The 14,405-nt window shown below is 46.5% G+C and overlaps 1 protein-coding gene across 2 annotated transcripts in view; it reads right to left on the reverse strand.

Annotated features, from left to right (window-relative positions):
- Positions 1–14,405, reverse strand: part of ARHGEF3 (Rho guanine nucleotide exchange factor 3) — a 274,736-nt gene that overhangs the window by 128,294 nt on the left and 132,037 nt on the right. For both annotated transcript variants that reach the window (XM_084794850.1, XM_084794851.1), the window contains one exon: positions 6,412–6,474. In XM_084794850.1, coding sequence (XP_084650976.1) covers positions 6,412–6,474 — 63 coding nt within the window. The remainder of the gene's footprint in view (positions 1–6,411; positions 6,475–14,405) is intronic.

Below are 14,405 nucleotides of genomic sequence, written 5' to 3' on the forward strand. Positions count from 1 at the left end.
ACCAGCATAGATGCCGAAGTGTCCAGGCAGCACCACAAGTAACTGGAATGCATAGGTAATGAAAACAAGGGTGCGTCCGCTACATACTTCACCGGGTGCAAAAGTGACCAACTGAATGGCCCGTCAATCATCCAGTACTCAAGCTGCAGAGCCAAGGGCTTTTTCTCCCCTCTCTTCCTTATCCTGAGGCAGTGTGGGGAAGCTGTGCCAAGCAGACTCCTGGGTTTGAATCTACAGGCCTTGACTTTGAGGCCATGGCTCATGCACCCTCAATATCCTCATTTTACAAAAGGGTCAAAGGTCTGCGGGGAGAATTAGTGAGGGATTTAGGAAGTACAAAACATATGAATACTTAAAACCCCTCTCCAGGCCATGCTGTCTGCTAACACAGTAAGTACACTAGCACTAGGGTGTATGGAGCGCAGACATGGCTGCCGTGCTGCGTGCCATCTTTAAGACTCAGGCAAGCTGCGGCTTCCGCACTCCCATTTGCCTCATCCTAAAGGGGTGACATCTGGATGAAGTGATGAGATGTGGGCTGACCGTGCAGCAAGCACTCACTTAGCACTGGCGACTTCTGACACGTGTGTCTAACGCGTCTCGGATTGCCACAGTCTACTGTGGAAGTCTCCAGCAATTCAGTCCTCACATCCCTGACATTTGGATTCTTCTTTACACTAGAAAATGCATAACTGTAAAATAAAATAAAGCTGCTCTGACACACCCTTTTGAGGAACCCAGCCCGAGGCTCATTCACACACTTACTCACTCGCTCACTCTCTCACTCACTCACTCACTCACTCGCTCACTCTCTCACTCACTCACTCACTCACTCACTCACTCACTCACTCATCCCAGACATGTTTATGGGGCACCTATAACAAATACTATTTGCCTTGACAGAGTTCCTAGGTTATCCAGTAAAACTTGTAAACAGCGCATGACTGTACCACATGCCGTAATGAATTCGGGGCAGCCTGCTGAATGATCAGAGTCTGAAAGATCTCCTAGCATTAAACATCTGGATAAATACATTCATCTCAGCTCCTGTCTTAGACTCTTCAGACTCCACCTACTTTTCCTTTCATACTGCACTGACTTTCCAAGGTTTCACCTCCTTCCTTCGAGTCGTCCATACTATGAAAGAGATGCCACGTCTATCTTCATCCAATGTTTATTGAGCACCTACTATGGGTTGAGGCCCGTGCGGGGTGCTGAGCACCTACCTGACAAAGGGAGAAGACAAAGAGCTCCGAGGCTCTCTGGGAAGCGGGTATCACAAAACTGGGTGGTAACAGCGATGACAGGAACACATGTCTGTGATGTTGGGAGGAGGATGGGGAAACGAAATTGAGAATGGCTAGAGGGAGGGATGCAAGGAATCCTGGGAACTCTTGGTCGGCAGTTGGAGATAAAGGACAAGAGGGCGAGTCAGGAGAAGCACTAAGAGGCTAATGTGTATCCCAGACATAGGGGATAGTATGTGCACAGGCTCAGTGGCAAGATGGAGCCAGACAGTTTTGCGAAACCGAGAGGAAACCAGCCCATATATAAAACAGGAGAAAGGCTGTGGTTCTGGTTAAAGCAAGGCAGGTGGGCAGGGCTCAGGCGACTCCTGCTTTGGAGTACTTACAGAGCCTGTGCCCTGGAGGTAGGGATTATAAAAACAGGACAACCTAGCGGTATACGGAGGCAGGGAGGCCAGGGATGAGGCCCCAGGCATACACAGAGAGGGTCTCCCCTCTAGAGGAAGCCCTGAGGTCACCCTCTTGCACAAAGGCTGCAGCTGGCCTGTTTCTCATCTCTCCAGAGAGGGAAAGTGCAAGGTCTGCCTATGTCTAGATGCCTCCCTCCCGGGGGGACAGAAGAGGTATTGTCACAACTGAACAAACTCAAAAGCATGAAGCATGCTACGCACCCCCCAGGTATAACTTGCAGGAGCTTCGGCACAGTTTATCTTGGTCCTTGCAAGCTGGCGAAGAAAATAGAGGAAGGATGTCACCTCCAACCTGTCCCCTCCCAATCAGGTCTAGACATTACCTTCCACAGAAAAGCCCCATTCGTATAGAAAGGAAGTAGCGGGGTTAGCCCCAACGTCACCAGCCAAGAGGGCCATGCGAAGGGGAGGGACAAGTGTCCACAAGCACATCACAGACTTAGCAAGGGAAGAGGGACGGGCCAGGCGGCTGAGACGAGCATCTCCCGCCAGGTTCTATAGAAGATACTTGGCATCTCCAAGCTTGGCTTCCACCTCCAACTGACAAGAGGGACATATGGCTCCTTTGGGGCTACAACCAGTGAGCCAGGAATTCTGTATCCCTGCTGAGTAAAAGGATTACACAAGCATATTCTTGGATGCCCACCAGTGTTATTTATAACAGAGAAAAGTAGATGCTTACATAAATTCCTAAGAAAGGACAGCTTGAATGAATTCGGTGCCTTCCTTTGACAATGTAGTTATTTAAAATAATGTCTTTCAAGAATAGTGTGGGATACAAATAGTACTCTCAAATAGTAAGTGAAAAATCCCAAAATAATTTAACGTGTGCTGTGATCCCAATTTTTAAACTGTAAGTGCTTAGAGGCCAGCAAGTTGCCTGAGCAGGTAAAGGCGTTTGCCGTCAAGCCCGATGACCTGGGTTCAATCCCCAGGACTCACGGGGTGGAAGGAGAAAACTGACTCCGATAAGTTGTCCTCTGACCTTTGCATGCATGCACACACACAATACAAATAAATAAGTAAACAGAATTTTCTAAAAGAAAAATCATATATGCTTACAGAAACTTAAGGGGCTGGCTTAAACTATACACGGCATTCAGGAACGCAGGATGTCATCAGTTTGTGGACACAGAAGACAGTAATAAAGACATCAAAGCTGATGGTGCTCTGGGCTTGCAAATGCTCCACTGCTAAGGAAATACTTCTTCAATTGTACTATTGCCATTCAGGGCTTCACACTCTCTTTATTCTGTATGTCTGAAATATCTTGCAGTGCAAACGTCATAAAGGGACATATATGATGACAGGAGGGCAGCATGTGGAGACACAGCTGCTGCCCTGAAGTGGGCCCGTCACGTGTGGTCCTCTTCCCATCTCCCTGCATTTCTACAGTGAACACCTTTCCTAGCACGTTATCCCCAGGGGCTGCTTTTTATGTCCAGCCCGTGGCTCATTCGTTTCAGGCTAAGCTAAGTTCTTGTTTGGGAACACAGCTGGCTTCCTTGCCAAAGCCTTCACACGACATCAAGGACTCAGTCAGAGTCCCACTCAGGCGTCTCTCAATCGTCAGGATTTAAACCAGCAAACTGCAGTGGGAGAAACGATCTCCTCACAAGCAGCCCACTCGTATCCTCTGACGTGAGAAGAGATTTGGGGGCGGCTGCCGGGAGCCTTTTCCACTCTGCAAATTGTTCTCAAAAAAAATATATGCCTCCTTATTTTTCGTTTCTAAAATAGTTTGTGTTCTGTCCTCTCCGGAAGCTGGGGGCTCAGGCAATGGATCAATCAGTTCAACTGGCAGGGAGAAAATAGACACCAATTATTTTGTCAACTATGAACACGTTCCAGTCCCAACTGGAGAACAATTCTCCGGAGGCAGGTCATCCTCCCCTGGGCTTCAAGACCTTATAGAGTCCCCTGTAAAAGGAGTTCTCAATGAAGGGGCTTCCGGGTCCACAGATGTCCCAGAATCAATCAATAGCTCAGCCAAGCTTCAAACTCACAATTCTCCTGCCTCTGTCTCCTAAATGCTGGGATTGACTGCTTAGGTGTGTCACCAAATTCAGCTTGACTTTATAATCAATGGGGGAATTCACCTCTGCAAGCAATCCCTAGCTTCTTAATGCCATGTTTCTTTAAAAGTACTCCTTAGAGCTCTCCTCTCTCTCCCTCTGCCTCCTTTCCTCTCTCCCTTCCTCTCTCCCTCCCCCCTTTTTTCCACCCTCCCCTCTTCACCCCCTCTCATTATAGAGTAAGTATTTACCGAAAGCCTACTGTGTTCTCAGCATTAGGATAAGACTGAATAGGAACCTCATTGCTGACCCTGGCAGCTTCTTGTCCAAAGCACACATCCCATGGCTGTCTTATCACGTAGGAAGTGGAGGCAAAACTGAGAAGTGCCTGTCTTACTAAACCCTCACACCTTCCACCACGAGCCACTAAGGAAACCAACTCCCCCCTCCCCCGCCCCAAAATACTTTCCACTGATGCACAGCAATAGGGTCAAAACAACAGCTGGTTGTGCCACGCACCACAGTCCCCGTTACAAAAGCAAGGGGTGTTGCTGAGTCTTTGGGTTAATAGCCAGTTTGGGCAAAATTATGAAAAAGCAACAACAGAAAAGACACCCCTTCAGGACTGTTGCTGTAAAGACTCTCCCAGACACCGCCACTCACAAGCACAGACACAGTCCCCATAGCAACCAACTTATAAAGAGCGCTTCCTTAGCAGAATAACTAAGTTCAATGGGCTCCAATCTTCAGATGTCCTTGCCTTTATAGTCTCATGGGTGGCTTGGTTTAGCTCATCTCCTCTGAGGGCACACAGAGTGCCAGGTCTGAAGTGAGAAGCTTCTTCTTGGCCATGCTTGGTCCTGCCATACTTCCTGTCACCTCTGTATGATGATAGGGTCAGTGGAACCTGCAACACGGCAACTTCATGGCCCTACAACAGCTTCCAGGTCTCTCAAGTGTACAGTTGTTATAAATACTATGTGGCAATGACTGGAGGAAACCCAGCCTGGCCATAGCTGGACCCCTAAGATAGCCCTATTAGTGAAATGGGGTAGATTTTTCTTCTATAAAATCTCATTACCGTGACAAAGCATGATGCATGAGTCGGTCAAGATAAGAGGAAACATCTGCAATTGCACAGGGGAAGAAAATCATTACCTAGGAATTATTCATTATCTGAGACCTGGGTGACCTGAAGGAGGAGGCAAGGCCATTGATGTCCATCAAGACAAAAACCAAGTCAGACTTAAAACTGCCAGTAATCCCCTCTGATCGGAGGTCAGCAGTTGTTGGGTAAAAAGCTTTTAGAGACACATGTTCCTGAAAAACAAATACCAGCTTTCAGCGGAGATGACTGTGCTCTGATGCAGGCTCTGAGAAATGCCTGGACAAAAGGCTTGCCCGCTGCCCCCAGGTGGGTAGCACCTCATCTGCAAACCGAGGACACTGAAATGCGTGATGGCTAAGGACCACAGATCCTAAACGTCTTAAAAATAAAGTTCCACAAAATTAAAAATACCCAAACACACACTAAACCTTACTGCTGACGAGAGAAGTTCCATAGCTTCCCCTGTCAGTAAGACAATATCTAATGAATAGAGAAAACTCCAGAGGAACATCTTTTTTTGTCTTGTTACCATAGCAACCTGGTAACCGGGCCTGACTCCATCAAGCTGATGGTCTAAAAGACTAGGATAGATAAACACCATATGGTGAAATAAAGACACTTAAGTACACGATTAGCAGCCAGCTCAGGATCACTCCACCAAGGCTGTTACATCAGGAAATTTGGCAATAATTAAAAATAGCTAAAAGAGCATTGCTCATTTTGGCAAATCAGTGGCGTTAACTGAGAACCTAATAATTTACATTCAAGGAGTTTCCTGTTTTCACAAGGGTTTTAGAAGACCCATTGTCCAACCAAGTGAAGAAGCTGAGGCACAGACAGTGGCTTGTTAAATATTGGAGCCTTCACACGCCATGGAACACTTCACAGTCTCTGTAGGAAACACCCCAGTGTTACATGGATAGCTAAGAACATCTGAGACGAAGGGAGAGGAGGACAGGAGGAGCCTGGAAGGATTCAGATGTCACTCTAGCCCCAGAGAGGGAGGCTTCTCAGTTGTGTCAGTCATAGGACCAGAGTCCACGCAGAGTCACCAAAATGAAACTTCTAGGGTGGGACTTCCGACCGCTGCCAACCTAAGCATTCAGCTACCAAATCATCGAGCTCTTTCACAAACTTGCGCTTCTGCTTAACAGATCTTAGGTGTTATGCTTGGTATTCTCATTTTCACGATTATATTTGACTCACAAAGTCAAGTGGAGTCTTCTCTGCCTTATTTTCCAGGTGAGGAATCACCAGCATCTCAAAATGCACAGTGGGATTAATCTAGATTCTATTCAGATGCCTAAGTTTATAATTCATTTTATGAGGGAAAATGCATAGGCAATAAATAAATTGGTTTGGAGTTCCAGTTAGCTATATAACTTTTTCTAGTAAAATGAAAAAAAATATATATATATATATATATTTAAGTCCAGTAGGTTACAGCTCCACAGTCGGATGATGGAAGCCCACTTTAAGTACACAGCATGGTGACAAATAACATCCATACTAAGAGTGATGCTGTCATGGTGTGCAGGGGGTGGAGGGGGAGTAGAAAGAACTGAACTTACACTTATGTCAAGACTGCACAGGCTGACGGCATCTTCATCCTGGGCACTCTGCTTCCGTTTCCGCTGCAAGACAGATGAGAAAACAAAATTGAAATGTAAACAGGATTGTGGCTTTGGTTAGGGAAGGAAACAACCAACCAAATAACTACTATGTGACCCAAAAGCTTCAGGCAAGGATGCAAGGTAGTAAGGCCCAAGAACCAGGAGCGGTTACTAAACTCTGTGGTGAGGTAATTGGCTAGCATTGCCTATGCTTATTCATGCTACAACAAGCAATCAATCATCAATCAATCAATCATCAATCATCAATCTATCAGTCAGTCAATAAACCTCTATTTTTTTCTCTAAATGTTTCCATATAAGTTAGAAATTTAGATACTAGGATCTAATTCTGACTGAGTTGGAAGAGCAGATCTGAATGGAAAGACTCTAGCCCTTGAAAATATCTGTTCTAATCCTTGTACAAGGTCAGTGTACTGGCTGGTTTTGTGTCAACTTGACACAAGCTAGAGGCATCAGCAGGGAAGGCGCCTCAGTCAAGGACGTGCCTCCAGGAGAACCAGCTGTAAGGAATTTTTCTCAGTTAATGATCAATGGGGTGGGCTCAGGCCATGGTGGGTAGTGTCATGCCTGAGCATGTCCTGAATTCTGTAAGAAAGCAGGCTGAGCAAGCCACTGGAAGCAAGCCAGTAAGCAGCACTCCTCCATGGCCTCTGCATCAGCCCCTGCCTCCAAGTGCCTTCCCTTTTGGACAGCCAAGGTTACACAGAGAAATTCTATCTCAAACAAAACAAAACAAAACAAAAAACAAAAGTAGAAACAAGGAAGGAAGGAAACAAGAAAGTGGGGCGGGGAAGGAGAGAGAGTGGCATACTTGGGATGCAAACTCAGATATTCTGGGATGATGCTCATGTTCAAAAGGCAAATACTCCACTCACTGTGCCTGGTGGGGACCTTCAAGAGGATACTGGCAGACACTTCATGAACATGTGTGTTCTGAGGATGCTTTGTGCTTATACAGGGACTGATCCTCATCAATTCATCATTCACTTGCAATTTTAGAAAAAGCAGCAGGATGTCAGAGAAACTAGTTCATTGGTTTGTATGGTGATTGTATATGTGTTGTAGCGGGGGAGGGAATTCCACATACTGGTGCTCACAGATCTGACACATCTATGTTGCTTAGACTGGCCTAGAATTCCTGGCCTCAAACAGCCCTACCACTTCAGCCCTCCCAAACAGCTAGGGCTACAGGCGTGTGCCACTGCACCCAACCAATATGTAGCTTTTTGAGACAGGTATAGCAAGAAATAGTTCCCAATTTACAGGTAAGTAAGCTGGAGCTGGCAGAGATTATTAATTTGCTGGAAGTTCCATGCAATGGTATGATACTCGAAGTTCAGGATTCTACTTGCAAAGGCAAAAACCTTTACACCCTTCCAGCATGTGTGGCAGGAGTTCACATCTTCCCTGGGGATGTTTGATGGAGTCTTCATCCTGGGATACTGGCTTAAAGACTGCACAGCAGAGAAAGCAAGCAGATGTGTGTCAACCAACAACATGTGCTAAGTGAGGATACGAGCAACAGCTGCAGGGAGGCCCTGGTGCTCAGAGGAACCCAGGCCCTCCCTGAGTTTAGCTTTTCCTGCCTCGAGGTGCTATAGTATCACATCCTGGATCTTAATAGGGTGGGGGTGGGGCAGGAGGAAGCTCAAGTCCCTATAGAGATTATCTATAAAGCCAAAACACCACTCACCAGGCCCAACCACCATGGGCACCACAGATGAGGCTGTGGTACCTAGAATAAAAGGAAGGCCCTGTGTGTATGCACAGTCTAAGCTACACCGCTGTCTGATGTTACCTGGCACTGTCAGGTTACAAAGTCTGTGATGTTACAAATTGAATTCCTGGGGCTCAAGTACTTTGTCAAGCAGACAGAATAGGCAGTTTTCGCTATAGGTTGAGAGAGAGGGCAGACAAGAGCCCCTCTCCTTCGCAGCACAAGTCTCCTCTAGAACAACCCCAGAGGCTACCCAGTGGAAGCCGGAACCCAGACTCCAACCCGCAGCCACCAGCCCCACTCCGACAGGCATTGCCATAGGCTTCAAGAGTCAAGCATGGTGATCAGATGGCCTTTCAGTGGCCTTTTCAGTGATGCCGAAGCCACTTACTCCAAGTAAGAATGATCGCTAAACACCCATGTGGCGCCAGGCAGTGGTGGCGCACGCCTTTAATCCTAGCACTCGGGAGACAGAGGTAGGTGGATCTCTGTGAGTTCGAGGCCAGCCTGGTCTACAAAGTGAGTCCAGGACAGCCAAGGCTACACAGAAAAACCCTGTCTTGAAAAAACAAAACAAAAAACAAAAAATAAAAAATCCCACATGGCAGGGCGTGGTGGCTCATGTCTTTAATCCCAACACATGAGAGACAATGCTGCAGCTCTTTGATACAGTTCCTCATGCTGTGGTGATCCCAACCATAAAATTCTTTTCTTTCTTTTTGGTTTGGTCTTTTTGAGACAGGGTTTCTCTGTGTAGCCTTGGCTGTCCTGGACTCACTTTGTAGACCAGGCTGGCCTCAAACTCACAAAGATTTGCCTGCTTCTGCCTCCCGAGTGCTGGGATTAAAGGCATGCGCCACCACACCCAGCCATAAAATTATTTTCATTGCTACCTCATAACTGTAATTTTGCTACATAGTGTAAATATCTGTGTTTTCTAATGATCTTAGGTGACCCCTGTGAAAGGGCCATTTTATCCCAAAGGGATCTCAATTCACAGGTTAAGAACCACTGAAACCGTGGGTTCCAGGACAGCCAGGGGCATGTAGAAAGATCCTGTCTCAAAACAAGCAGCAAGCAAGCAAAAAAGAAAAGAAAGCAAGAAAACCACATGTGAGGCCTTGGAGAGATGGCTCAGCAGTCAAGGGCACTGGCTGGTTCAATTTCCAGTACCCACAAGGCAGCTCACAACAGTCTATAACTTCAGGCCCAGGGATTCTGATGTATCTGGACTCGCATGCACCAGTCACACATGTGCTGTACAGACATAGATGCAGACAGAACATCCACACATATAAAAATAATTTTTAGTTAAAAAAAAAAAAAAGAAAAGAAACCCACACCTATTACAAGGTAAAAGCTGCAGGGATTATGACACAAGGTCTTGTTGTTAATTCTCCTTCCACAGGGGGATACTGGCCACTGCTGGCAACAAACAAGCCCAGAAAGTCTTTATGGTTTTGTATATTTTTAAAGATAGGGTCTCACTATGTGACCATGGTGGGCTAGAATTCTCTATATAGACCAGGCTATCTCTGGCTCCTAAGTATTGGGGTTGCAAGCAAGGACCACCACACCCAGCTAAGAGGTCTGAAGCCGGAACTCTAAGTCAGAAGCAAACACTTCACATAGCATGATTGTCGTTGTCATTGTTCAATCACTTTATGTTCACTGAGCGCTTCTGTGCCAACAGCTGTTCTGGGTCCTGGAAGCTGGCATGGGCAAGGCACACTTCCTGACTACTAATTGGGAATAAAAAGAAGATAAAAACATTTCACATTGTGCTCTCTACTATGAGTGAGTCAGGCAAGGTGGAGATCAGATACAAGGTAATTTTTCTGCTCTCTAGCGCTTGCCTTTGTGTGCTTGCACATGTGTGTACATGTGTGTGGAAGCCAGAGGCCAATGTCGAGTATCTTCCTCAACCATTCTCGGCCTTAACATTTTAATATTTTTAATTATGTGGGGTGGGGGAGTATGTGTGTGTGAGTGCAGGTGCCGCAGAGGCCAGAGACATCGGATCTCCTGTGACCTGGAGTTACAGGAGGTTGGGGGACTCCCACCATAGGCTCTGGGACCTGAACTTGGGTTCCTCTGCAAGAGTGGTATGTGATTGTAACCACTGCACATCTCTGTAGCCCTTCTATCACATATTTATTAGTTTGTTAGGACAGACACGCTCATGAATCTAGGGCTTGCTGACTGGCCAGAGAGGCAATCCAGCAAGCCCTAGACATCCTTCTGTTTCTACAAGCCATGGAATGGGATTACAGGCACGTGCTGCTGTACCTGTTTTTTGTGTGAGTACTGAGGGCGGGACGCAGGTCCCAGTGCTTACAGAGAGTCTGGTGTATATAGTACTGGCTGATTTCTGTAGCCTTGCACCCTTGCTCTCTTGCTCTCTCCTGCATCCTCTAACTCCAGAGGGGACCCAGGTGGGAGGAGTGAAAGGACCAAATGGGCAGCTACTCCAGCTCCGTGGACCCCAGTACGGAAGGTGTGCAGTGGAGCAGCCACATGAACGCACTGCAAACCCAGGCAGGAGCTGGAATTTCTCCAATACTGGGAAGCCAGGCTCGTGCTGATGAAACAATTCGTGGAAGACATCACCAGCCAGAACCCAGCCCGAGATACTGACAAATAAAACTGAGACAGTATCTGTAACGGACTAATCAGACCTCTAACGAAGGTGACATTTCAGCCTAGTAAACATTTACCAAATGCCTTTCACAGACAGACGTATCTGTAGGATCTCGTTTGAGCCTGACAACCTCACTACAGAGCAGGTGGGAACTAGAACCTTCTTCATTCCGCAAGATGGTGATGGAAGCTCTGAGAGGCCACAGACTTGTCTAGGACATTATAATCAGCATAGTGCCGTGGCCTGGATTCGACCCAGACCTGCCTGGCTCCATGCTAAACAATCTCTATCTCTCATGCCATCCTACACCCAAAACTGGGACCACACATGTGACCTGAAGACACAGTGTCCAGTGGGCCAGCACTGAGGAGATGCCTTGGTGGCTATTTTCTTTCTTTGTGACTATTTGGAGATGCTGGGATGCTGCCCATACTAAGCTCTTTCTGTGGTCCTTTCAGCTTTCAAGCACTGTCCCTGTTGCTTCGGGGCCACAGCCACTTTCCTTTTTCTGTAATCCAGTAAGCCACAAGTCAGCCAGGGGAGTGCCTAGGCAGGAAAGTTGTTGCATGTACCACACATTTACACACTTGCTCTGATGGATTTCTAGCCAGTTTGAGGAGCCAAATCGCCACCCTGTTATTTCTGTCAAATTTACTGGAGGGAAGGCATTGTCCACTGCCCTTTCAACTATGAGAAAGCCACTGTGGGTAGGCCAGGTAACTGCCGTAGTCTGTCTCTAATTTCAGCACATGACTTTTATGAGCTTCTCCCCAGCACCCTGTGCTGAGCAGATTGGTGGCTAATTTCTGAGTGGTAACACAACGGGCAAAGCAAAAGAGATGAATAAGGATGCTCTGTGTTTTTGAGGTGACGCTCCTCCCTTCCCGCTAACCACCTGGCCCAAATCAAATCAAAACCTCAAAGCCGAGGTTACCAAAGGCTGAAATTCTTCAACTTCAAATTTCTTACCGTTCAGATAAAAGAGCATTTTTCCTTAGCAGTGGGGGGCACTGGTTATCTTTCAAATAGACAGACGTGTTAAAGGAAATCACAGTAGTGCAGACCTTGGTCCGCGTGGGGCCATTGGTGAACTGCATGCCTTCTGCAAGGAGGAGGCTCGAATGTGCTCAAGGGTAGTTTAAGCCATTATGATTGTTCATGCCTGGTCTCTGAGTGAAAGGAAGAGGTGATCTCTGTCTCCCCAGCCTTAGAACAGAAGGAAAGCAGCTGACGATAACCATGTGTGACCATAAAGGGCACACCAATGTCCCCAACTGAGCATGGAAAGTAAAAGCAGAGACAGAGGAGACTAAGGGGACATTGGGCAGAGAGAGTATCTGACTTCTTAGTGCCACAGTCCATGGATTACAGATACAGATGATGTTGTTGGATGCTGTAAAACCTCTTCTTCTTCAACCAACTAGACAGCACGAGCCCCCTTTGTGAACATGCCATCCATGGATCAGTACCTTTTGAATATCTGGCTGTAAGGCAGCATGGCAATTTGGATCTGGAGACCTAAGCTGGAGACTCATGACTCTCACGTCATCATCACCTTTGCCCTTCATCTCCGGGGACCTGTTTTATATATTACTGTCCTTCAGGCTGCTGCTATGGGGCTATCTCCTTTTTGGCTTGGCCACCTTCAGATAGCCCAAGGCAGACATCTAAATTCCTTTGGTAAAGGACCTGTGAACAAACTGCTTTTCTGTTGTTCTGGGAAAGCTGAGTATGAAGAACAGTGGTCCACACTTACTTATTTCATGTGCATGCATGTATACTGCTCCTAGCCTGCATATGTCATCCTCACCCATCCTGGCTCCCCTTCTCCCCTGACCCAAACCTTGAGCTGCCGCGGGTGTGTGTACCCTAGCTGCCAATGAGAATCACTAGGTGCCTCCAACACACCATGGAAGGGAAACACACTGAACTAGGCACATACTATGAGCCAATGACTGTTCCATTAGCTCACCCCACCACACACACACACACACTTTAAGTAAACACAGTGGAATTCATTTCAGAGTAGGGTTCTGAGGACGGGAGGACTTTACTGCGTGCAGAACAGGGGGTAGGCTTGGTTTTTTTTTTTTAGGACCAACCACTTGTCTTTCTATCACACGGTGCTGATTTCTTTTCTTTGTCCTGTCTGCCAAGACATTTTTTTTCTTTAGGTTAATATCTAAAAATGGCTTAAAAATACATTTACATACTTACTTAAAACAAGCCAGGAATGGGTATTCATGCCTGTAATCTCAGTACTTAGGAGGCAAAGGCAGGAGGAAAAAACAAGTCCAAGGCTAACCTGGTCTACATAGCAGCCAAGAATAGAAAGTCTCTATTTCAAATAAATGTGTGTGTCTGTGGGCGGGCAGGCAGGTGTGTGTGTGTGTGTGTGTGTGTGTGTGTGTGTGTGTGTGTGTGTCTGTCTGTCTGTCTGTCTGTCTGTCTGTCTGTGTCTGTGTGTGGTGTGTGTGTGCCTGTGTCTGTCTGTGTGTGCCTGTGTGTGCATCTGTGTGTGTGTCTGTGTGTCTGTGTGTGTCTGTGTCTGTGTCTATGTATGGTGTGTGTGTGTGCCTGTGTCTGTGTGTGCCTGTGTGTGCATCTGTCTGTGTGTGTGTGTGTGTGTGTGTGCCTGTGTGTGTACTACACACATGTGGCGACCCAGTAAGTAAAAGTTCTTGTGGTCGAGCCTCAAGAACTGAGTTCAATCCCTGGAACCTACATGATAGAAAGAGTGATTTGCCTCTCACAAGTTGTCCTCTGACCTCCATAGACACACTGTGGCACATGGATACTCACCCAAATACACATGCATGCACATGAAATAAATAAGTGTAAACTTAAAAATATTAGTAAGCAATATTATTATGTCCATAGGAATTTACCTGAATATCTCAAAGAAATTCAGAGCAGAAATGAAACAAACTTAGGTATAAAAATCCACCTCTGCCACTTCCTACTTAGTGTGACTCTGGACAAGTTACTTTATTCCTTCATTTAAATCAATATTAGTTGAGAACGTACTACCTTGTCAGGAAGATCCCAGGTGTATGGGATGCATCAGTGTCTTTAAAGCTTTAGTTTTTCCATCATAGGGATATTTTAAGAATTAAAGAGTGCAAAATATTTAAACAAATCTGGGCAGTGGGTGGTGGTGCACGCCTTTAGTCCCAGCACTTGGGAAGCAGAAGCAGGTGGATCTCTGAGTCTTAGGCTAGCCTGGTCTACAGAGCAAGCTCCAGGATAGTCAGGGCTACACAGAAAAACCCTATCTCAAAAAAAAAAAACTAATTAATTAATTAATTAAGAACAGGGCCAGGTATATGGTAAAAGAACTGGAAAAAAATGGTCACGTGGTCATTTTGTGATTGCTATTATTGCTATCACTCCTGGGATCATTGCTTTCTTCCGTCTGACTCTGAGATGCCATCGGGGTAGGTGTGAGAGATGGGGAAGCCTGCAGTGCGGCAGATGCAGAGCCCTGGGCTAAAATCTGACTAACTGCCCAGACCCCATGGAGTTGACCACAGAGCCCTTTAAGATCCCCGGTTGTGTTGGCACTGGGTCCTT

The sequence above is a fragment of the Acomys minous genome (assembly GCF_964271855.1).
Source record: "Acomys minous genome assembly, chromosome: 9".
Taxonomy (NCBI): Eukaryota; Metazoa; Chordata; class Mammalia; order Rodentia; family Muridae; genus Acomys; species Acomys minous.